Source organism: Paramacrobiotus metropolitanus, unplaced genomic scaffold (assembly GCF_019649055.1).
Source record: "Paramacrobiotus metropolitanus isolate TYO unplaced genomic scaffold, Prichtersi_v1.0 Parri_scaffold0000004, whole genome shotgun sequence".
In the NCBI taxonomy this organism is placed as follows: domain Eukaryota; kingdom Metazoa; phylum Tardigrada; class Eutardigrada; order Parachela; family Macrobiotidae; genus Paramacrobiotus; species Paramacrobiotus metropolitanus.
In genome coordinates, this window is record NW_026570224.1 from 3,447,488 (window position 1) to 3,469,899 (window position 22,412).

At 41.1% G+C, this 22,412-nt stretch overlaps 7 protein-coding genes across 8 annotated transcripts; 3 read left to right on the forward strand and 4 right to left on the reverse strand.

The window, feature by feature from the left end:
• Positions 1 to 44: 44 nt before the first annotated feature.
• On the forward strand, positions 45 to 6,849 carry LOC129602828 (AMP deaminase 2-like). The gene is given in 12 exon segments (XM_055501992.1): positions 45 to 754; positions 2,506 to 2,680; positions 2,767 to 2,959; positions 3,835 to 3,923; positions 3,925 to 4,055; positions 4,436 to 4,565; positions 4,804 to 5,136; positions 5,194 to 5,357; positions 5,445 to 5,571; positions 5,688 to 5,972; positions 6,056 to 6,229; positions 6,346 to 6,849. Coding segments are annotated over 12 exon segments (2,583 nt in total). The 5' UTR covers positions 45 to 245; the 3' UTR covers positions 6,619 to 6,849.
• On the reverse strand, positions 6,719 to 8,678 carry LOC129602829 (WD repeat-containing protein 43-like). The gene is made up of 3 exons (XM_055501993.1): positions 8,207 to 8,678; positions 7,368 to 7,843; positions 6,719 to 7,007 (listed from the first exon to the last, which is right to left on the reverse strand). Exons 1-3 carry the CDS (start codon positions 8,466 to 8,468, stop codon positions 6,837 to 6,839), a joined length of 909 nt encoding a protein of 302 aa, XP_055357968.1. The 5' UTR covers positions 8,469 to 8,678; the 3' UTR covers positions 6,719 to 6,836.
• Positions 8,679 to 9,078: 400 nt separating this feature from the next.
• LOC129601630 (ADP-ribosylation factor-like protein 1) lies at positions 9,079 to 10,504 on the reverse strand. The gene has a single exon (XM_055500496.1). It carries the CDS (start codon positions 9,754 to 9,756, stop codon positions 9,214 to 9,216), a length of 543 nt encoding a protein of 180 aa, XP_055356471.1. The 5' UTR covers positions 9,757 to 10,504; the 3' UTR covers positions 9,079 to 9,213.
• On the forward strand, positions 10,465 to 13,610 carry LOC129601640 (uncharacterized). 2 transcript variants are annotated; one of them, XM_055500508.1, is made up of 6 exons: positions 10,466 to 10,832; positions 10,975 to 11,001; positions 11,114 to 11,258; positions 11,392 to 11,637; positions 12,570 to 13,030; positions 13,303 to 13,610. In XM_055500508.1, the coding sequence occupies exons 1-6, from the start codon at positions 10,757 to 10,759 to the stop codon at positions 13,431 to 13,433; spliced, it is 1,086 nt and encodes a 361-aa protein (XP_055356483.1). In that variant the 5' UTR covers positions 10,466 to 10,756; the 3' UTR covers positions 13,434 to 13,610. The 2 variants fall into 2 exon arrangements, 1 of the variants encoding a protein (XP_055356483.1); XR_008692262.1 differs by lacking the exon at positions 13,303 to 13,610 and having other exon boundaries at positions 10,465 to 10,832; positions 11,392 to 12,234; positions 12,609 to 12,746.
• On the reverse strand, positions 13,440 to 14,941 carry LOC129601620 (CBY1-interacting BAR domain-containing protein 2-like). The gene is made up of 2 exons (XM_055500485.1): positions 14,660 to 14,941; positions 13,440 to 14,513 (listed from the first exon to the last, which is right to left on the reverse strand). Exons 1-2 carry the CDS (start codon positions 14,795 to 14,797, stop codon positions 13,827 to 13,829), a joined length of 825 nt encoding a protein of 274 aa, XP_055356460.1. The 5' UTR covers positions 14,798 to 14,941; the 3' UTR covers positions 13,440 to 13,826.
• Positions 14,942 to 16,117: 1,176 nt separating this feature from the next.
• On the forward strand, positions 16,118 to 18,445 carry LOC129602582 (uncharacterized). Its single transcript, XM_055501633.1, has 5 exons — positions 16,118 to 16,403; positions 16,633 to 17,477; positions 17,774 to 17,836; positions 17,966 to 18,079; positions 18,157 to 18,445. Exons 1-5 carry the CDS (start codon positions 16,124 to 16,126, stop codon positions 18,280 to 18,282), a joined length of 1,428 nt encoding a protein of 475 aa, XP_055357608.1. The 5' UTR covers positions 16,118 to 16,123; the 3' UTR covers positions 18,283 to 18,445.
• LOC129602581 (uncharacterized) lies at positions 18,209 to 22,107 on the reverse strand. The gene is made up of 9 exons (XM_055501632.1): positions 21,384 to 22,107; positions 21,230 to 21,318; positions 20,639 to 20,780; positions 20,360 to 20,532; positions 19,895 to 20,096; positions 19,742 to 19,818; positions 19,432 to 19,676; positions 18,999 to 19,287; positions 18,209 to 18,774 (listed from the first exon to the last, which is right to left on the reverse strand). Exons 1-9 carry the CDS (start codon positions 21,636 to 21,638, stop codon positions 18,543 to 18,545), a joined length of 1,704 nt encoding a protein of 567 aa, XP_055357607.1. The 5' UTR covers positions 21,639 to 22,107; the 3' UTR covers positions 18,209 to 18,542.
• Positions 22,108 to 22,412: the final 305 nt, after the last annotated feature.

The following is a 22,412-nucleotide window of genomic DNA, read 5'->3' on the forward strand; positions in this document are numbered from 1 at the left end:
ATTCCACTGACGACGGCTGTTAAGTAACCAAAATAGATTTCTGAAAATGTTTCAAAGGCGAGTTTCAAAGTGAGCCGTGAGTCACTTTAACTTTTCAGTCGAAGCTGAAAGAATGTAGAAAACAACCTTGATTGTAATCCTATTCCGATGGAGCTGGTCAATCTCGTATCAAATTGAATCTTATTTCTGTGTATAGATTTGTGATGTCATGTTAATTGTATGCCCGAGAGACATAGAATCTCAGTATGGCCGAAAATCTCATCAACCACAACGACATCAGTCTCTCAGCGAGTCCCAGTCCCACCATCGACATCCTGATCAACGATCGTTCAACATTTGCCAACTGGATCAATTCCGCTAATAGTCCTGTGCCCGCCTCCTCACCGATACCTATTGCCAATTATCATAATACCAACATGAATGGTTACTTTCCGGACCAGGTTGCCTCGATGGATAGTTTCGAAACAGCGCCAGGTCGTAACAATAATATCGGATTCTATGTTGGCCCGCATACACCCCAACGCCAGTTATCCTCATCCAGTCTGGATCTCCTGTCGTTGTCGGAGAATCGTACAGGTGCGACGGCGGATGCCGCTCTAATAGGCTCACCCACCGTGCGCACCAAGAACAGTAATGCCAGTAGCGAATCATCAGCGCGAATTGACACTTCGATCGCGGCACCCTATGAATTCGCACAAGCACCCATTGAGCGGACGGAAGAAGATCGCCAGATCCAGCATCAATTGTCGCAAGCGTGAGTGAATGTGTTCCCTTGGTTCGATTTTTTCTTGTTTGGGTCTGTCAGAGACTCATGAGTGAATATGCAATTATCACTCCACACATTTCCCCTCTTTACCTTTCCACTTAATGTATTGTGCCACTTGGTGATCCTTCAGTGCCTACGTGACTGTAAAACGTTTTCACACAATTTTCTACTGTGGCTTAGAACACCACTCCGTGACCTCCCTCACTGCTTCCCCTGTTTAATTGTGCTTTGAGTCTTTCAAGGTGTTGCTTACAATCTAAGCGAATGTTCTGGAATAATGGGTCTTGTTTCTTTCATGGCTGCAGTTGTAGCTCTAACACCGGCTTCCGCGGAAAGTGAGTATACATACTATTTACAGTTTATACTTACTAAAAATTTCCATATTATTTCGGCTGGCATAAAATTATTTTTGAACGTTAAAATCGCTGCCCGTTGAATTAAAACCGCATTAAACCGGCTCAGTTTAGGATACAGTGCCCGTTTCGATTTTTTATGAATATTCCTAGTGTGATCAATTGTCGTAAAGATTCGACCTGCAAAATATTCACTTGGATAATCGTAAACGACGTTCGTCATACGATCAGCTTCGCTTTAAGAATTCCATAGTTTAATTTGCAGCTTGGAATTTACTGATTGTTAACATGGCAATATAGAAAATTTTGCAGTTTTATCTTGGTTTGCTTGGTTAATGGTTTTATCTGTCATTGAACTGATTGAAGTGTATGAACAGGTTCGCGTAATATTTCGATACATTTGTTGTTTCTGACGGTGATGTCGCTTTAGTGCTTTTCTTTTATTTGATTCTACAAAATGCTGTACCCGTCTGTACAAAAAAGGCTGAAAATCAGGTTTTTTTTCTGCTTACGCAATATCAAACATGCAGTGGCATCACAGTGTCGCAGCGGTTTGCATTCTTCTATTTTAAACTTTCCGCTGTTCTTTTGGATGACCGTGGGGTAATTGCTTGGTGTAAGTGCACACATAAAGAACATTTGTATTTTGATAAAGCCAGACTATGATTTTCTTCACATTTCCTTATCGCAGGTCGATAAAAAATAAACTTGCTATCGCTTGCTACCTTGTAGACACACTGGTATTGATAAAGCGCGAGTTTCATCGGTTGCGTAATCTTTATCTGTTCTGCTTTTTCCACGAGGACAGCTGTATGCGACGATCAGCTATGTGAATCGTGGACTTTGTGATTTCGTTGCTGAAGGGCTGTTGGTTTCATTTGACAATAGTTACGGGTAGATAATTCAAAGCTTTTGATAGTTACTGCTTACAATTAAAGAAACGATCGGAATTTTTTTCGATTCTTAATTTATGAAAATGTCTTCGGACACGAAACCTTTTGATGTACATCCTTTAGAGGTAGCGGAGGAAATGCAATACCACGCGTAAGTTTACTGTTTTTTCAAGTGGAAATATATAAAAATAAAATCTGTATACCTACTCGAGTAAGTCGAATACAGTATGTACAGTAGCAGAGCGATTTTTGGGCCAGATGCTTTAAATCGTTAGGAACTGCAAGCAGAGCTACTTATTTTTGCCGCATGCGCTGACTGATTTATTGCTTCTGCTAGTTTTTTCTCTTCGGCTGGGTTCGACCTCGGTTGGTGGTATTTCCGTTTGAATCATCAAGTGCTTTTTTTGTTTATTGATGATTTGGCGTGTGCTTCGCTTGTGCCCGTAACTCAATTCGCACTGGTGATAGAGTAATTGCCATGTGTTTTTAATAGGTTTATTAATTTGAAAGAAGGCAAACTCAGCCGGCGTGCGTCCAGCGAACTGCTGGATCAGCGTGATGGCGGTGGCAGTGTCAGTGCCTCGTATTCGCGCAATCTGGACCCAAATGCGCCTGACTACCAGCGCGTGGCTATCAGCGGCTTTGATGATTTGCATATCGCCAAAGAGGTCACTACGGGACACACCAAACTTTTTTTGTCGGCTGTGACTGACGTGACTATGTGTTTTATGTGTTTGTTGGGTGATATTTTTAGTTGGCGGCGTGTGATGATTTGGTGCGATGTGCGCAAGAAATCGCTGAGGCGTTGGATATTCGACGGCGCTATATGCGTATTGCCGGGCAATATTTCCCGCCGACAGTTGATCGATACTTGGAAGCGTACAGGAACCATCGCCGCTCACCGAAGCCGGCGGCCAGAGAAATGGAGTTTAGAAAAACGATTCAAGGTGAATGCGGATTGTGTTGTGTGTTTAGTACTCGTAAATAAACAGGTCAATGATGCCAATGGGAAGCATTTTCTTGTGCACAAATACGGAGCAATTTGGATAAAATTGTTTCAGGATGGTTTAGGCGTTCATAATTGCTTGGGCTAGGCATCATTAAATTGGTTTCTCTTTATTTAAAATAATATAATTAACAATGACATTGAGAAATCATTTTGTCGGTTAATGTGTTTTTAAACGGATGATAGTTGTACAGAGTCAGTAATGTTACTGTTCTACAGATTTAAAATTTGAAACTTGGAATGGTGGCTCAGATTCCGACGATTCACTTCGATTTCACGCGAAATAGAATTTACAGGCTCAGTTAGTTCCTGGAAAATTGTCCATTATTTAAAGCGCGATTTGATAATTAAATTACGGTCGAGTTTTAAAATTTCAGTTATATGAGATGAGAATTGTTTGCGGTTGGTGATGTTAATACAGTACGTAAAGGGCGAACCGTTTAGTTTTATTTTTTAAGCAAAGTTATCTCCGTGGTTTCTAGTTTCAGTTATTCATTGTTTCTCAGTAGTTTATTCGCCATTTGCCTTTTTTCAGCTGCTATTTTCTGTTCGGTACTTGTGACGCTTTGTTCTGATATTTTATTTCCCAGACGAGGTTCTGTGGACTCTGCACAAACGCAGTGAACAAGGTTAGCCGACCGTGTGATTCCTGCTTATGGCATGGCTTCGGCTCCTCTTTTACCCCGATACTTTCTGTGTTTTTGTATTCTTTTGCCCCTTCCCACCCTGTTTCTGGTGAACATCCTCATTGACGCGCTTTAAAAGTCGCGCAGCATGTTGAATTTAGGCGTGAATGGGTGTTATACTCCTTTGTAGACCATCCTATTCATCCGCCGACGTTCCACGGAAAGTTTTATAGTCATCCCGTGCCGGAACCCAGTGAGCATATCTTTAGGATGGTTAAACGGATGTTATGAAGTGTACCCGTCGCAAAAACACGTCGACAGTGGAGATAAGCCGACACATTTTGGAATTGATAGAAACCTCTTTTGGCGGGACTACTCGATTATGTGGTATATGATATTGGATGGTCCACTGTAAGTTACATTTGCGTTTGCTTTCTCGTAAATTTTAACTAGCTTTGAAATTTAACATGTTAAAGGAAAAAGCGTTTATCGTCGTGTAATTCATGCTCGAGTAGCGCATACATTTTTCATTTTAAAAATATGTATACATTTTTCGCAAAATAAATTTACCTTTTGCTTTGACACGGTAATGCATTCAACATCTTTGCCACTCACATGCTTGCGCGGTGTTTGTTTGATATTGTGGTATTTTTCCTGTGGTTTATGTGGAATTTGTTGGTCATAGCTTGGTAACAGTTTAGATTATCGAGTTTTTTTATAGGAGTTTTGCAGTGGCAGTGGTATGAAGATTTCCTTACTGACATAATTATTATTGTTGTTTTCTTATACAGGAAATCATTTTGCTTCCGGAAACTTAGCTTCCTGGAATCCAAATTCTTACTGCATGCTAATCTTAATGAGAACCGAGAAATGGCCGCGCAAAAAATGGTTCCACATCGAGATTTTTATAACATCCGAAAGGTGAGTTGCAGCTGTGATCGTTCCCTGACCATAGTCGCAGCGTAGCTTTTTGCGTTTCCTGAAATTATAGATCGATAAATAAAATATGAACCTGTTTTCGATGGGCATTTTTCCCATCGTCTGAAGATAGTGTTGGAATATATTTTATCGATTTGTCCATGCGATAATTGATCGATATTGTAGTCATTAAATATTGAAGTATCCAGTTATTAAAGACTGAGTGTGTTTGCATTTTCAGGTAGACAACCACATCCATGCCTCATCGTGCATGAACCAAAAACATCTGCTGCGTTTTATTAAACGTCAAATGCGCATCAATGCGGACACGCCAGTGATGATCGATAAGAAGACCGGCCGACCCATGACACTATCGGAAGTCTTTCAGAGTATGAATCTAACGACATACGATTTAAATGTGGACCGCCTGGATGTGCATGCCGATCGTAACACATTCCATCGGTTCGATAAATTCAACACCAAATACAATCCCATTGGGCAGAGTATGTTGCGTGATATTTTCATCAAAACGGATAATTATATTAAGGGGAAGTTCTTTGCGGAAATCCTCAAGGTAAGATACGTATGACCTTCGTGACCGGATATGGTATGATGTGTACTCTTTCACCAGGAAGTGATGGCGGATTTGGAAGAAAGTAAATATCAGAATGCTGAACTGCGCTTGTCCATTTATGGCCGGTCTATCGATGAATGGGATAAGCTGGGTAAATGGGCTGTGGATCATGGCGTGTGGTCGCCCAATGTGATGTGGATGATTCAGATTCCTCGACTTTAGTAAGCGCAGGCATCAGTCTGCTTTTTGTGACTTGGACGTGGACATCTTTTACATTCATTTTCTGTAATTGACGGAGTGCCTTGCAGTGACGTATACAAGGAGAATAAATTGGTGAACTGTTTTGCGGACGTTCTGCGGAATATTTTCCAGCCGTTGTTCGAAGCCACAGCATATCCAGAAAGGCATCCTGAACTTCATCAGTTTCTTCATCATGTACAGAAATTAGAATAGGTTTTATGCACAGTCTTTTTATATCGGTTTTGTGGAATTTCAAGCATTCGTACAATTAGTGCCCTACAATGTATTGATTTTGTCTGCTTGTTTGACAGGTTGTTTCCTTCGATTCAGTGGACGATGAGTCCAAGACCGAACATATTGCTTTCTCAATGAACGTTCCTACTCCGGAAGAATGGACAATGGATGAAAATCCTCCGTACACGTACTACCTTTTCTACATGTACAGCAATATGGTGGCATTGAATAATTTCCGGCGTGAGCGCGGCATGAATACCTTTACACTGCGGCCACATAGTGGTGAGGCCGGACCGGTGAACCATCTGATTTCTGGATTTATTTTGGGTGAAAGTATCGCTCATGGTTTGATGCTGCGCAAGGTAAGGTCTTGAATGGGATACCGGTTTTAGGGCTTAAATGGAATACCCGCTTGCACGGACAGCTAACAAGTTTCGTGTTGCAGGTTCCGGTGTTGCAGTACCTGTTTTATTTGGCCCAGATTGGCATTGCCATGAGCCCTCTAAGCAATAATTCCCTCTTCCTCGATTACCATCGGAATCCACTACGTGACTATTTTGTTCGGGGATTGAATGTCGCATTGTCAACGGATGATCCATTGCAGTTTCATTTTACTAAGGTATGGATTTCCGTTTTCCTTTTTTAATCTTAATGTAGAAAGGGCTTCGTTAAGCGTATCAGCCGTTTCATTCATCTTTTTGCCTTACAATAATTACGTGTTTCTCGGACTTGTAGGAGCCTTTGATGGAAGAATACAGTATTGCTGCGCAGATTTGGAAACTGAGCGCTACTGATCTCTGCGAACTGGCTAAGAACAGTGTGTTACAAAGTGGCTTTTCTGATATTGTCAAGCAGCACTGGCTGGGTCCCAACTTCAAAGCCGAAGGCGTCCAAGGAAACGATATCAGTCGCACCAACGTGCCGGATGTGCGGGTGGCATACCGCTATGAAACCCTCCTGGATGAATTGACCAATGTCTTCGAAGCAGTCTATAATGACAACGTGTGAGCCCGTCCGAGTGAAGATGCTCCAGTTGATTTTGATATTACGTTTGCTTGACTAAAGTGATATATATTTTAAAATATGCGGCTTTGCTTTCCGTGGAGAATCGATGCAACTATCTTTAGTTTCTTTCAAATTTGTAACTTTAATGGATAACAATCACTTCGCTATCAACGCAATGATTGGAACTGCAAAAATGGTGATTGTCAGTGAAACATCAAAAATTAGTCTTCATCACTATCTTTGTGAAGGGGAAATTTAGTGCCGGTTCGATGTCGGGGGTCTTCTTCTTCGCTTTCAGTGTCCGTAGGGGATTTCCTACGTTTCTTTCGCGAGTGTGGTTCATCATTAGAGTCGCTTGAGCTATTGGCGTCGGATTCGTTACTTGGCATCTCCTGCAACACCGAATAAAAATTAAATCAAACACCGCGCGCAAAAATCCTCCGGTGTGGCTTTGTCAAGCTTTGTCAAGCACAGTGCAACTTCCGTAAATTGTAGCCATTAGCAATCGAAAACGACTTCGACACTTTTTTTAAAAAAACCAAATGAACTAACTCAAAGCGCTTAATCGTAAAATTATAACACGATGAATACCGAAACTTAAAAACGGCAAATCCGTTCACGGAGTAACGTACTAACACGAAATCCACAAAAGAATCATTTCCAGAGATTACGTACTCACTATTTTCAAGTGCATTAATTTATGTTTATGGAAATCGAAATCTACTACTCGCATGTAGTTCAACGAATCTTACCAGGTCACTTTCGTTAGCATTAGCGTCGTCATCATCGCTCTCCGATGTGCTAGTATCATCCAGCGGCTCATTATACACCAGTATCGCTTTCTTCTCAGCCAACTGCGCTTCCGTTCGTTGACTAATCCGCTGTTTGGCCAAATCCACCGACGCATTAACCACTCCGGCCAATTTAACAAACCGGTCTGTGTATTTTGTTCGGCGATCGGCATGCGCATACAGATGGCTAAGCAAAACAGGCAAATCGGGAACAGTCGTGAGGTACGACGACCGAATGGTCAGCACCGCCGACAACCAGTGCAACGGGGCTTTATTGGGTTTGGCGCGTTCTTCCGCGCAGACCTTGCCCAAATGCTGGATAAGGGAGACTGTATACTGAACGGGGAGGTTTTCAATAGTTTTCCGGATGATGGTTTCATCACTGCGATCTAAGACGCTGTTCAGGAGGGATAGATCGCCGCTTTTCAGGCCTTGTTCTGCAAATCCCACAATTGATCAGTTGTTAAAAACAGGCATTTTTAAAATTACTGTTTCAGAATTCCCATAGTTTCGCTTAAAAAAAAAGAGGTTCCCGACAAACTTTGGTCGGAAGGTTGTTCTGCAGTTACCACAAATGCAATTAATACAAGCGCAAAATTTTATAAGAAAATGCAGGAAGACTGCAGAATTACCAATAAAACTGCAGAGAAACAGCTAAGTAAGTAATTAGTTGTCAGTAGTAAATCTTGAGAAAACAACACCGAATTAAAAGAAAGGCATATTTTTACGCACTCTGCTTATACACAATTAAAATTTTACATAGAATTTTTACCCTATTCTAAGCAGGATTTGTTCCTTACCTAGAAGAACAGCTAAGCTGTCGGCCCGTGGGGGACCACTCTCCGGTTCTCCGCTGGAGTTCTGAGCTCGCTGCAAGATTTCCCCGAGCGATGGCTCGGAAGGGACGCGGGAAGACAATTCTGAGGCAGTAGCACTCGTATCATTGTGATTGGACGAAGCAGCCTCACCATGGGATCGATTCTGAGCAGCGCGAGGAGTTCCGTATGATACAGTTGGCTCAGCTGTTTTGCGAGAATTTGGTGCAGCCGACTGCTTTGGCATACTGCATGAGTAGGTAAATTACCCTGATACTTTCACATCACACCACAGCATGGGGTGCTGATCAAAGTCAGAAGGAGTAAAAAGAGTGAAACGAAACAAGCTTTTCACTGTTGCGGGTTTTCGCCTTTTAACTTATAAATTAAAATAAAGATAGTAATAGATGCTCAACAATTAGTTACAAAACGGAACATTCAAACGAAAATTCAAAAAAGCTTGGAGACGATGAGCGCAAGACCCAGAAAAACCGGCAACCACGTTCTGAGGGGGGTGCCATAAGCACAAATACTAAACAAGTTAAGTACAGTACTTAGCATTGGCACACGGAACTCACACAGCTACCAAAAGTATTTAATAGGATCAGAATTATAAGATCATAAAGGAATAATTACGTACATAGTTTTGTTTCAACTTTAAGCTTTAATAATTAAAGTCCAGTTGTTAGAAATTGTGTATAATAATGCGATAAAAATAATGTTAATTATTATTACTCTGTGTGACAAAATTAGAACCAAACAAGCAATAATCGCGAAATTTTTACAATCCGACGGAAATTTAATTCGCAATTCGCAGCAAAAAACAGACGCAACAATAATATTAAATCGCAACCAAATCAACTTTGTTGGCTTATTAATTCCTGATGTTAAAATCAATGTACCCAAATTAAGAAATTTTACTTTCGTGGATAAGGAAAATCAAAATACATCGCGCGAAAAATCGTCCTGCAAAAAAAAACAGATCCATCCAATCACTGCGCCACCTTCAAAGCATTGACTAACCACTCCATAACCGGCTCGAGGCCTTCGTTGTTCTTAGCAGATGTCTTAAAAATCTGAAATGTGCGATTCTTGAGCGCATCCAATCCGAGCGCCTTATGGACATCGGCCACGGACATTGCCTGTGGGAGATCCTGCTTGTTGGCCAGCACCACAATCACCGCCGACTTGAGCTCCTCCTCTTCCAGCATATGCACCAGTTCCTGCTTGGAAATGCCCATACGCGCATGATCCGCACTATCCACCACGTAGATAATGGCGTCCGTGTTGGCGTAGTAACAGCGCCAGTAAGGCCTGATGGACGCCTGTCCCCCCAGATCCCAGCACTGGAATTTTAAATTTTTATACGTCACTGTTTCCACGTTGAAACCAATGGTGGGAATGGTGGTAACGGCTTCGCCCACTTGCAGCTGGTAGAGAACGGTGGTTTTGCCTGCACCGTCCAGGCCTAAGATGAGGATGCGAATCTCCCGCTGGCCGAACAGACTCTTAAAGTAGCTCATCAAACCGCCCATCGTAACGTTCTCGGAGTTATACACGCCTGTGTATGTGGAATTTAAGCGGAGAAAGACGTTATAAAAAGGATGTAGTACTTTTAGTGATCGTATTCGCTAGCGATCCAAATTCTCGGGACAGACTGCACAGCTGTTCAGCTTGCGTCCCCGTCCGCTTATCTATAACGTCGCTCCCTTCCTCGTAGCAGGTACTTTGATGCAAGGAACAATAATTAATCGCTGATCATGAGCAAATCCACATATTACATAGGGAAAAAAACACTCGCAATCCAGATTTCCACGTAGGGTTGGAAAAGCGCACTATCAAGTATTAATCTATTTCAGGAACACTCAGAAGCTCCGAATTGATGTTGGTGGCAAAATTAATTAATGTGAACGCTTCCCAGACATTATATTATGGCTAATATCGTAGCTCAAAGGAAGGTATAGAACATCTGATCGATGTTTTTATAACTTCGAAGTTCCAATTTCGCTACTACTGAAAAAACTGAAAAACTGGAAAAAATTGAAATAGTACTGTACAGTGTACTGTTAAACTGCGATGACGTAGACCATAGCGTATAGCGCGCGTAGGCTAATTTCTTCGGGGCACCATCGATGCGAGCAACAACAGTGCAACCTGTGCAACCTTTATGGCAACCACCATCAGACGTTAGTAAGGGCAAAACACTGCCTAAATCCAAAAAATGGGCCCAACGAATGTATTACTTAATTAGCATTTGATTGATTTGAATTTTGAAATTTCTTTCTTAAATTTCTTTCGTAATTTTCTGCTATTATTATTTATTTTGAAATATGATCTTACAACCAGTGTTTTGTTTACCTTCAGAGTCTCTTTTGTTCTTTTTAAAGTTTAAACTGTAGATTTCGAGTTCGTTGCGGACCGTGACTTTACTTGTTAAAGCGACTGAGGGTGTTTTGTTTCTTTTCATTTTGTTTGTTTGTCAGCGGGACGTTTCTCACACGGTGCTCTATCCTGCGAATCATTCCACGTCGCACCATGGGAGAAGAATCTGCCGGAGCGCCGACTTCCAGTACCGATCCGCGGAAACCGAGTCTCATTGCTTTCGATATGGGTAAGTCGAAACTCTTAATTGCATACCGACCATTTGTCATTGGTACGGAGGGACCGTAATTCTTACGGCGTAAACGGTGAGATGTCTGGCACAGTGGCACTTAAGATGTAATGATGAATTATCATGGGTCTGTTTTATTTAGATTATACACTTTGGCCTTTTCATGCCGGTAAGCGGGTGCTTTTGTTGAACAATTGATTGCAGATGGTAGCTGTTCGCTATACGATTTGTGTTGTACCAGTATGAAAATTCCCCGGTTTGAACTGAGTTGTGTGATGCAGATACAAATCCTTATCCACCTTTGCGTTTGGATAAAGATGGAAAAATCAGAGACCGCATGAACGCTGTGTTCGCCCCGTACCCGGGAGTCGGGGATTTTCTGGAGGAGTTGCACGAGCAGGGAACGAATCTGGCTTTGGTGAGCAGGTGAGTACGTACCCATGAAACACACCTTGTAATATATATATATATTTCTGCTAGACACATGTGATTTCCGGATCCGTATAGTGTAACTGGGAACTCTTTGTTTCACTTTTGCCAGCTGTTTGTTTGTATCTAGAACTGAAGCTCCACCGGTCGGAAAGGATATGATACGCTATCTCAACTGGACACGATTTTTCAAATATCAGGAAATTTATCCTGGAAAGAAGACGACGCATTTTCACAAGATCCGAAAAGATAGCGGAGTGGAATTTAAGGATATGCTGTTCTTCGATGATGAGTACCGAAATATTCGGGATATCAGTGCACTGGGTGTTACGTGCTTCTATGTGGAGGAGCCCATGAGCCGAAGTTTGTTGAATAAGGGACTGGAAATGTTTGCCAAAGGACTTTCACACAAATAGAACAGGAATATTTTTCGGTAACCCCGTAATGCGTTCACACCTCCGGGGGATCACTCACTTGAAATTTTTTTCAGATTCTAGAAAGATATTTGCGCTGATAATTGCGCTGATAATTGCGCTGATATTTGCGCTGAGGCTTAGAATGTTAGGTTAGGAATTCTGTTAGGTAATGAATCCTGTAAAACTGATTTTGAAATGGTTTCATATTGTTTTGTTGCTTTTTTCTTTGTTTCACTGGAAGTACTGTATGCTTTGTTGCTAAGTGCGCAATATGACTGCGCTTCCAAAGAAACTGATAAAACTTCCCTAGTTTTTCACAACAATAATGAATAAAAACGGTTTGATTTCATGTGTTTTGTAATTATGTAGTATTTCAGAAAAATTCCCGGCTGTTTCGGGGAATCGGGAGCTGCTGCATTGTCAGCTCCATGTTGTTGTACTTATTTTACGAATGTTACCCTTTATGTAATCAGTTTGGATATATTCCCTACAAAATTTATCGATGTCCTCCAATAACACCATCAGTGGACTGGCTTGTCGAATCGAAAATTTAGAAGGTGCGCAGCTCTAAACGGATATTTTTGTTTATGTTTAATTTATTTTCAGCTAGTTGAATATCTGGTAAAATTATTCAGTTTTCATTACAGAATGTGATGGAGACCGTTGCAGTTAATGTTGCTTAACTTATACGTTACCTGTTTCGACGCGTGACTTTTTAAAAGTGTTTTTGTCAACAGTGTTTATTTTACTTACCTAATCCGATTTTTTTAACCAGTATCGTATACAGATTTATTTTCCATTTCGTCAATCCGGTAAAGGATCAAACATGGTTACAGTCACTTACATATCAGCGATATCACTCACATGAACTACTGAAATTTTATTTAATTATAGCCAAGATCGACCAGTTGACCACCTTGTGTTGTAACAGCCAGTCCACTGGTTCTAATGGCCCTTGTAAAATTACGGAAACTGCGACGAAATGCAGCAAGAAGAGCAATCCTTGCGAACCGGCAAAATTATCCGCGTTTGATGAATTGATACTGGACGGTTTGGATCGTTACGCAGTAATCGGGGAATTACTTTTTCAATTCGAACGGCGTGTCTTTACCTGCGTCGTACCAAAATGTCAGAGATTTTACGGCTATGCTGTACGCAACATCGATCAACTGATAGCGCGAGAGGATAGCGGCTTGGATAGAGCAGAGTTCCGCTGCAATCTCAGCAAACTGAATAATAAGTTGCGACCTTTCGGATATCTCCCTTACTTCCACAGCGAACTGTCTTGCGCCATTATTAATGAATATGGTGTTCTGGCAAGATCGGCTAGTGAAATTCGCGCCATGTCGACACGTACGTATTTTAGGCAGTGCATTCCGTTATGAAACTGGAGATTTAATAGAAATATTTAATTTGATTTGTCTTTTTTGAAACTTTTTGTTTATTACTACTCTACAGATAGTACTTTTGATATTTTTTAAAAATTGGTCGTTTGCTTATCCATCTGAGGTAAAAGCGCTGTATGTCGCCGATATAGCTTCGATATATGTAGCTTGCAACATTAAGTGATTTTTATCCAGCGTGATCAGTTTTGGTCGGCATAATTCCATTAATTTATTCTTTAGGTTTGGAAAACACACCCTTTTTACGTAGATTAATTTGCGCAACTATTCCTTCAAATTTGTTAAGCGATGTTTTGGTCCTCTTCGATTGTTTATTGTATCTTTGTGACGGCGGAAAAGTGTTTTGTTATTGACCGGAGTTCTGACATTGGTGGATCTGACGGGAATTTATTTCCTTGTTGACGGTATTAGTTTAGTAACACACTGCTTTAAATGCATGTTTAATTCTTTTAATTTTTATTGTTTATGTTTTACCAGTTATTCATGCAGTGAGTGCATTGCTTGAACAAAAACACTAATGTGGTGATTTATATTAACCATAATGCCGACAATGATCAACAATCACCGATTCAGCTCTATGTCAACTCAGTCACTTTCAGAATCCTCCATTTGGCGGGCATTCCGGTAGGCCGGTGTCGGTACCGGTCGAGCGGTTTGTCGTTGCACAATGGCCGATTGCGCACGGAACAGGTGTTGCCGATCAACCGGCGCTGGCGCATTCGTTTCCGCTGTGGTTTCATTCCCGGTCAGCGCCGGTTGCGAAATACTGTTGCGCATCCCTGATGGTGCCACCACCATCGGGGCAATTCTGTTCTAACGACGTCAGTATTTTCATTACTATTCATCGCGTCGCAGGCTGTCAGGAATTCTTTCAAATCCTCCTCCGTGTTCCATTTCTGTAAGCAACGTGCGGCTGCCGTGTACGTTTCCAGTGCACGACAGTGGAAAATCATCTCGGACACGACAAAATTATGCAGAATAGCTTTTAAATCGTGCAGTTTATTTTCTTCAAAATCCTTCCCATGCAAGCGCAGCAGCTGCAGTTGGTGCATGGTTTCCGTGTGATTTTGCCGGTAGTTGTCCAGTGTGGCATGATACAATGACGACGTTTCGCCACTCTTGGCACGAATTTTCTCCAAAGTGTCCAGCGAATGCTTGCTCTTTTCGCTGACGGCTTGGCATTTTTTCACTTCCTGTTTGAGCGCTTTGGTCGAGTCTTCATACTTGTGAAAGGGCGGAATAATTTTGCTCATAATGCGCGTGGCGGAGATATGCCGGAAGTCTTGAATCAACGCCATCCAGTGGGTGAACTCGAGGAGTTGTTGACGGGCGGATGGGTTGTAGGATTCGCTTTCGGCATACGAGGTCAGAATATCCACGAGATCGTCGCCTTTGTCGCGTGCGGCGGCCATCTTCCTAGCGTATGCTGACAGCTAAAACACAAGACAACTTAAATTAGTCGTTCCCACATTGATCTATGTCATAGTAAATTTAACATTCAAACAAGTTAACGAAAGTGTGTATGCCCATTGAGGCTCTGAATAAGGAGTAAAATTATTATAATTCACACGTAGAGTACCGTTTGAAAAATGAGCGAAAAATGCTTGTTGACATTGGTGGCCCGACCGAGCATAATCCTGCATTGATAATCAACCGGAGTGACAGCACCATTTTGGCCGGACACATTGCTGCTCGCTGCTCCAAAAATAATCGCCATTTTCGAAAAAGGTTTCCTTCATCCCATCATTATCAACAAAGCACCAATATCAGAACATATTTATTACGAGGTACGGAAGTTTTAGTAATCATTATAATTGAAAATGTCGATACAAGCAGGTGTGCGGTCATACAGTTCCCATATTAAGCGCATTCTTATTCAGATTTTGAAGGCGTGCTGCAGGTTTATCCGGCTCTTCAACGTGTGCATTTAGATGTGGATCAATCGATTATGTTACGGTAGTAGGTGGACTGATCTGCTCTTCCTGATCTGGTTCTTTCATTCTTTCCTAAATACTTGCGTGCTTACTGGTAGCCAAAATCAATAATTTTTGCTCTGATGATTACTCACCTGTCAAAGTATGCCGATCTCATAGTGGGCAGTGCGAATTGTCGTGTTTGGATTCTGTTCTAATTGCTGTACGTAAAACTGTGCTACTGCAGCGCTTGCACAATGTACATACATTAATACTCTACATATTGCACTGTATCGGTGATATTTTATATTATTTTTGAATCTTCAACAGCAAAAAACTATTACATTAAGAGAGCGTTAACAAGCTAACCGACACAGCGCACGCTAACCGACACATTAACTATGACGTTATATATGGAACACTATGGAACACGTTAACGCTAAGACGCTATAACGGAGGTTTTTATAATTAATACCAACCGGAAGTGCTCGAAGATGCCGTGCGCTGTAGGTACAAAATGGGCCAAGCCCTAAAACATTCAAAACCCTTATAGCCCACCCTCCACTTTTTACTCAGTACTTTTTACTCAGTAAACGTGTGGAAGCAGATGCTGGCAAGCATAAAAACATAAAACACAGAATACTCCAGAGATGCAAGACATTTGATATCTATATACGAGTACTGGGCTCTGCTCAAAACGGTGTTAACTTGATCAACAGTCAGTTAATTTTACCGCTCAAACCTGAAGGCAAATAACGCCATGTTTGTTATGTAGATGACTGTTTCTACTCTTATTCTCTTACTACTTCTATCAAGTTATAACAGCGCGACAATATTTACTTTAATATGCTTTGGCTCTTGTGGTTTACACCGTATGATGAGGTATGAATGACTATGCGCTATATCAACTTAAACTTCCGTTTTTATGAGACAACTACGACGGTCTACGTGTGACTTCACTGCCATTAACAGCAGACATAATCTTCTTATCATATTACCGTTTTGATTGGGAAAAGTTTTCTCGCTTTACACGGTTACAGACTTACAGTACAGAACGTAATTACATATAAATTAAATAGTCCGATCACAACTGCGTGACTCTCACTCAACTGCGTAAAAACGTCTTCACCATGCATTCAAATGGAAGTGCCGAATTCGTATTGCCGAAAATGTCCTTTTCCTCCAAAAAGATGAAAAAGCAGGAGCCGGCCGGTAATTTTGTCAGCTGTAGTAAACTGATACGGAAGTTTATCAGTGCAACGGACGACTTGCCACTGGTTTTCGACACACCTAAACCAAAAATCAGCTTAACAAAGGAGACGACCCGAAAAACGATCATTCTATATGCGTTGTCCTGCCTGTTCGGCCTAATATTTGCTGTTGACTTGGCGGACATTTTTTCTGGTGGAGGTAATTTAATTTGCATATAACAGTAATGTATGGTACAAGACGTTTTACTGAATTTTTGTATCGCTTTAATTTATATGTACAACATATAATTATTACAAAGCCTCCTCAATACGTGTAGATTGATAATAATAAATCTAATAGAGTCGATCCATTTAGATCATTCCTTTTTCTCGTGTAATAGCTAGTGCCTAAAATTTAGAATACATATATGCATGTGTTCTGGACGTAGAATACGAACAAACGCCCTTTGGGCAGAGAAATCCTTGGGTGTCACGCTTGGGATTCTGCTCCAGTCAGGTGTCGCTCTTCATTACCTGTATCGGCTTGACCTTTTTGATAAAGCACTCCACCCAGATCATCCAGTGCGCACGTATACTCGACACGCTGTCGATGACTTTTATGCCATATCTACCCAAATACAGTTTACTCCAAAATAAACTGTATACTCAACGGTACATTATGGCTTTGATATTCCTGGGTTGTGGACGTTTCGCCTGTGCATTATGTTCGCCGAGCATTCTGCACAAGTTCTGGACAAATTCTACGTACGTCTGGATAGCATTACCAAAAGGTGCTGTTGTCCTGTATAATGAAAGCTGCATGCTAATCAGTCTGGCCGTCTCCGTCCCAGTTACAGCCTCATTTACGTATTTATCAGGAATTTTTATACAGTGTCTGGAAGCATTTAATGCCGAAAATAACGATTTATGTATCAAAGTGCATAAGCCCGAGTCCCGGGTGAACAATGCAGAAAAGGTCATGGGAACCGCCATGCAGAATTCCGGGATAACGGTGGACCTGTTTTCATCTAAACTAAAAACTCTTCGTATTCACCATGAAGATCTGAACGATACTTACGATAAGTTACAGGAGATTTTCGGGTTTAAAATGATCATTGATATGGTGACCAACCTGTTTGCACTGCTGGCCGTAATCGCGTGGTTCACAATGACATCGTCGGCAAATCAGTGGATGGCACCTGCTGTTACGTGGATATGGCACAGTGTTTCTATTCTTATTTATCTTGGAACGATTTGGATGGTGGCAAATCGCCCTTTGTTATTGCAGCGAAAGGTATGCATGCCGCGATTTTTTGCTCGGTTTAATTTACTGCCATGACCCAGTTAAACTTGTTCCCGTACTGAAACACTATGTATGCAATTATGCGTTATGCCAGTTCAAATCCCACCATAGGGATTGAATCTCACTGTGCATTCTGTGCAGTTACGTGTTTGTGTGCTGTGTTTATGTTACAGCGAATTAACAGGTCACACAATTGCAAATGACAGCAGGATTACTATGTACATAATATGAAAAGTGCGTTTTTAAGCGATGTGGAATAATCTCTACCATTATTTTTTCATTTTTAGCACACACAGATGGTTGACATGATAGAGCAGCTCTTATTTCAACGGCAACTTTCAACAACATCGGTAAGTAAAGTATTTATTTAGTTACAGTAATTATACGAGCATGCCGAACTGTTATTGGCGTGCGGGTACCAGTTTACGTATGTCATTCTACTTGCGAAAATCATTTTTCTCTATATTTTGTGCATGTAGAAACCAAGTCGCGAAGAGATCATTGTCACTTATGCACTTCGACAGCGTCTGCGGTCAAAGGTTTTAAGTTTCAGCGCTGGCGGCGTTTTGGATATACGCCACATGGCGATTTCGGTAATATTACTCAGAACCAGTTATGTAAAAATTAAGAACATTATCTTAGGTTTCCTTATTAAATTTTTACTTTTTAGTTTGTAGCTGCTGTTGGAGGATTCATTGCATTTATGTGCGAACGCGTATCCAACATGGAAGGCAAACTACAAGACCACGATAAATTCGCAGCAGAAGTAGTTGCAAATGCAACCTGTAACAAATAAAAATTTTATTCACTAAGTCTCTGCTTAACTTGACATAACCTTTTGAGTTACAAAATAATCATCTGGGCTATTCAATCCCAGTTTGCGCAATTCAGCGGAAGTTCACCAAACGATGTTAAAACAAGACGGTGTTACTGTTAACAATCTTCATACCAAAAGGACTCATTTATTAGGCAACGTCCATCCGCAGTGATGGAAATATCCATGCCGAAATTAAATAAAAAACTATTCCAAACAATTATGGTTAGCATACGCACAATCTACTTGAAATCCCACGCTACGCTTTTTGAGATTTCAATAAGATTTAGGATGACCCTTCGCTCTCCTGACCGGAAGTAAGCACTAAAACCGCCCCCGCCCAACGCCTCAGTTGTGACTTTCATATCCCTTTGCGGCTGGATAACGTCCACTAAATAGACTCTTCGTTTTTTAACATCATCACGGAGTCTAGTAAGATCATTCAGGTCGCGAAACCATAAGTAAAATACCACTCTGCAACACCGAACTTTGAGTTAATTCAAAATCTAAAAAAAGTTTCTGACTTTCGACTAAATTTAACGAACGGAAATGCAAAGTACTAGCTAAAAACTGCTGTATACTACGATGTTAAACTCACTAGTATTCTAAGTGGAAAAAATTACCGTTCGCGTCTTACCAAGCAATAATACAGTAGTACTCGTTTAGAAAGAAAATTCTAGCGAAAAGTTTTAACTTACCCGTTCAACTGGTCCAGTGACAAGTAGGTATTCAGTATGAGACCTCCGGCAGCTCGATAGATTTCAACCAGATCGTCCAGCTGATCGCGGAATTTGTGGATGGTCGATGCGCGTTTCAGTGCCGTTTGATAATAATCCACGGAAGTAATAAACAAATCAAAGAACTGGATCTTCTCATTTTTCATACAATTTCCGAAACGATTAACTATGAGGTCAATGCGGTGCAGAAGGCAGTGAGCAAGGTCATAGTAATACGAATCTGTTCCATCATCCGCCACCGTCGCAATCACTAACAAAACGTACAATTGGATTTTCGTAATTTTAGCATTACCTTATAGACTAAGAAAGACTGCAGTAGTAGTTTCCAATTTTCTATCAACTGTATACTGAGGCAATGGCGCATCCTGTTGTCAAAGGTATTAGCGATCCTTACTTTTTTGGTTTAACGCTGCCAGTTCCTGCTGGATTTTTTGTAGTTCTTCCGGGTTCCCTTCAATCAAAAGTTTCAGTCGGTGTTGTTCGGCTTCCGTAAGCACCGTTTTGAACTTTGTGTACTGCAAATATTCCAACCAAGAGACCACCGAAACGGGGCAATTACGATACCGTCCACACATTTTGATATTCCTCAGTATCAAATTCCGTTCGTCGGCGTACTTGGTAAAAAGTTGCCAGACGTTCCTATTAGAACAAAAAGTCAAATCCTTTAAAATTCACGGAAAAATTGGGTAACAAATAATACTTACGGCTCGAGGATTTTGGTATTGAAACGTCGGAAATCAATAATATTTTCCAGTGGTCTACTCCATGCAATGAGGGTATTCTGTGTGCAAAGGAAATGTATAGCTAACCGGAGTAGCTAACCGCTATGTAAAATTACGAAAAACAGCTGTTTTTACTTCATCGAACGGCACTCCAGCACAAGCAGGCAGGATTATCACCAGCGATTCCGTGTCGAATCGATGTTTGTAACAAGAGGCATGGGACGCTTTGATGACCAACTGTCTGATGCAATTCGCCAGCGGACTGGTAGATGCAGAAGCAGCGGCGACAACTGCCGTTTCGGATGACCGCATCTTCACAACATACTTCACTTCTTCCCTGAAAAAATTCCAAGCAATTACAAAAGGTAAAACTGGTTATGAAAAAAAACGGAAATTCTAAAACACTCGTACAATCTAGCTAATTTATCAAGGCCGAAGAAATGGAAGTGCAAAAGCAAAACCGCGGATATAAAACGTCTACATGTGGAAATCGTCAATAATTAATATATACTTCTACTGTAAGAAAACACCGAAATCGGCAGCTAACTATTATCATGTCAAACAATTTTCAGCACACTGATATTAAGACAACAACCGTACTGGTCAACGTGGAAAGGCTTCAAAATCATTTTCCACACGTCATCTTGTTGCTGGAACTTGCCGTCCACTTCACCGCACCACTGCAACTGATGCCACCATTTGACCAATTCTTCCACTTGGTCAGCACACGGTTCATACCGCTTCGGATAAATCCACACTTCCGCTTCTAGCTCCTTCAAAAACAAAATGGTACACCAATAGATTCTCATACCCCAAACAAGAAATTTGTATTATGTACTCAGTGCGTGTTAATAATAATGACAATCACGATTATGTCACCTCAGCTATAAAGGGCAACCGATTCAAAGTCACCAATCGGGCCACGGCGCTACGACGCAGTGCATCATCGAACTTGCTGTCCTCTGCGTTGTTTATGGCCAATTCCGCAGCGCTGCGCGAACGGAAGGATGCCACAAATCCTCTGAAATGATACCAACAAATTAAACACGTTTTTCAATTTTTTCATCAGCAAAGCCGTCGAGAAGAACGCAAACCGGCTGTGACCTTTGACATCCTTCATTATACAAGCACGTATTAAAGCTAGCCACCTAATCCATAGTGGTATGGCAATATACCGTATTAAACCGAAGTCAACAGACTCAAATTCAATACATTAATAAGTATTTTCGGTGTTCCAAAACCGCAACCAAATAGTACCGTAATGTAATCGGTTACCCGTGTCTTTAATTACAGTACTGAAATTAATTCTAGTTAGTAAAACATTTTTTAATCATTGCATCGCAGTGTGATTTGACAGACCTTGAAAAATTTTCAAAGTAGCCCAAAAGTACCAGTACTAGAGCTAGGTATTAAAGTTCGATTTTTACACAAATTTACTGCTTGTAGCACAGTTAAATGTTTAACGTTTACCTTGTTTGCGGGGAAATGTCGCAGCAACCTTGAATTCCGTACATTTTGAGAAATCTTTCTGCCGAGAGGACAACCTCTTCATATCTTCGCTACAAAATCCTCAGATTAACCCACTGCTGATAGAAAACTGATAATGCCATTACGGCAGAATTACCGTTCGACCATTTGGCCACACGCCAATAAAAGCATGCCAATACTCCACGACATCCTTCACTTTTTGCGGCGGCCGCTGTGTGGCTTTCTTCTCTTCCTGGACATCGTCGCATACCGCATGTGAAGGAAAATCTCGGACAAAATATGCACTTTCAGATCGTCTCAAGGAATTACTGACATCCACACTGGGCGATTTACACTGCAGCGACCGCAGTTCTTGCGCCGACTTGCAACGGGACAATGGTGGCACCGACATGGGTAATGATTATTATTCTACGTGCTAACTACAGAATCTCTTATCACTGCGATTAATAATTCAAACCCCAAATGCTGGAATTCGTTCAAACCCAAGGCGCAACCAAAATTGTAAGCACATAAAAACCGGACGTGAGCAATGGCAATCGCAGTCAGATTTATCCTGCTTATGGTTTAGTCTTAATAGGCTTTAAAACTGATCGAATCACAGCTGTCTCCTGGTAATAAGACAAAGCGGATGCAATCATGCAATTAACAAATGGCCCGCTGCTGATACAGATCTCAAAACAATTCTAGTGAAGGTGTCTGCCTCGTATTAATCAAGTTCTTTGAAGTTCAACTTTTTGTTAACTGGCGTACGGTTAACCTAGGTAGGAGAGCAGATTAGAGGATGCAAAATCAGTTTAAAAAAATGGACCCTTCAGATGGGTAAGCAAGCGGCAGTCTGTCTAGACAAATAAAACTTCATACTACGGTAAAACCCATCTAATTTACAATAATTTTTAGTGACGTAACTACGGCAACCGTGCTTCTGTATGTAGTGCTATGTACTACTGTATACTGCGTAACTACGTACGTAAGTGCTTCCTGTTTTTGCAGGTTTAGTACGAGTACTAATGAACGGTAAAGATAAGTGCTTACAAAATTAATAAAAGAATGCAGAAAATTTGAAAGACATAAGTGTGTAAGTACTTCAATACGTGACAGTTTATCTATTTATTAATACGACCCCAGAAATACTTACAGTACAGTACTGCGCATGCTAGAAAGTAAT

Bases quoted from the DNA above. Each gene is read 5' to 3' on its own strand.
- LOC129602829 (XM_055501993.1), bottom strand. From the start codon at position 8,468: ATGCCAAAGCAGTCGGCTGCACCAAATTCTCGCAAAACAGCTGAGCCA. The intron at 7,844-8,206 runs GTAAGGAACAAA...TGGGATTTGCAG, and splicing joins CAGCTTAGCTGTTCTTCTAG to AACAAGGCCTGAAAAGCGGC. The intron at 7,008-7,367 runs GTAAGATTCGTT...TCGGTGTTGCAG, and splicing joins ATGCTAACGAAAGTGACCTG to GAGATGCCAAGTAACGAATC.
- LOC129601630 (XM_055500496.1), bottom strand. From the start codon at position 9,756: ATGGGCGGTTTGATGAGCTACTTTAAGAGTCTGTTCGGCCAGCGGGAG.
- LOC129601640 (XM_055500508.1), top strand. From the start codon at position 10,757: ATGGGAGAAGAATCTGCCGGAGCGCCGACTTCCAGTACCGATCCGCGG. The intron at 10,833-10,974 runs GTAAGTCGAAAC...TGTTTTATTTAG, and splicing joins TCTCATTGCTTTCGATATGG to ATTATACACTTTGGCCTTTT. The intron at 11,002-11,113 runs GTAAGCGGGTGC...TGTGTGATGCAG, and splicing joins ACTTTGGCCTTTTCATGCCG to ATACAAATCCTTATCCACCT.
- LOC129601620 (XM_055500485.1), bottom strand. From the start codon at position 14,797: ATGGCGATTATTTTTGGAGCAGCGAGCAGCAATGTGTCCGGCCAAAAT. The intron at 14,514-14,659 runs GTACTCTACGTG...CTTGTGTTTTAG, and splicing joins TTTCGCTCATTTTTCAAACG to CTGTCAGCATACGCTAGGAA.
- LOC129602582 (XM_055501633.1), top strand. From the start codon at position 16,124: ATGCATTCAAATGGAAGTGCCGAATTCGTATTGCCGAAAATGTCCTTT. The intron at 17,837-17,965 runs GTAAGTAAAGTA...TTGTGCATGTAG, and splicing joins GGCAACTTTCAACAACATCG to AAACCAAGTCGCGAAGAGAT. The intron at 18,080-18,156 runs GTAATATTACTC...TTTACTTTTTAG, and splicing joins TACGCCACATGGCGATTTCG to TTTGTAGCTGCTGTTGGAGG.
- LOC129602581 (XM_055501632.1), bottom strand. From the start codon at position 21,638: ATGTCGGTGCCACCATTGTCCCGTTGCAAGTCGGCGCAAGAACTGCGG. The intron at 20,781-21,229 runs GTAAACGTTAAA...GTATCATTTCAG, and splicing joins GACATTTCCCCGCAAACAAG to AGGATTTGTGGCATCCTTCC. The intron at 20,533-20,638 runs GTGACATAATCG...TTGTTTTTGAAG, and splicing joins GGTTGCCCTTTATAGCTGAG to GAGCTAGAAGCGGAAGTGTG.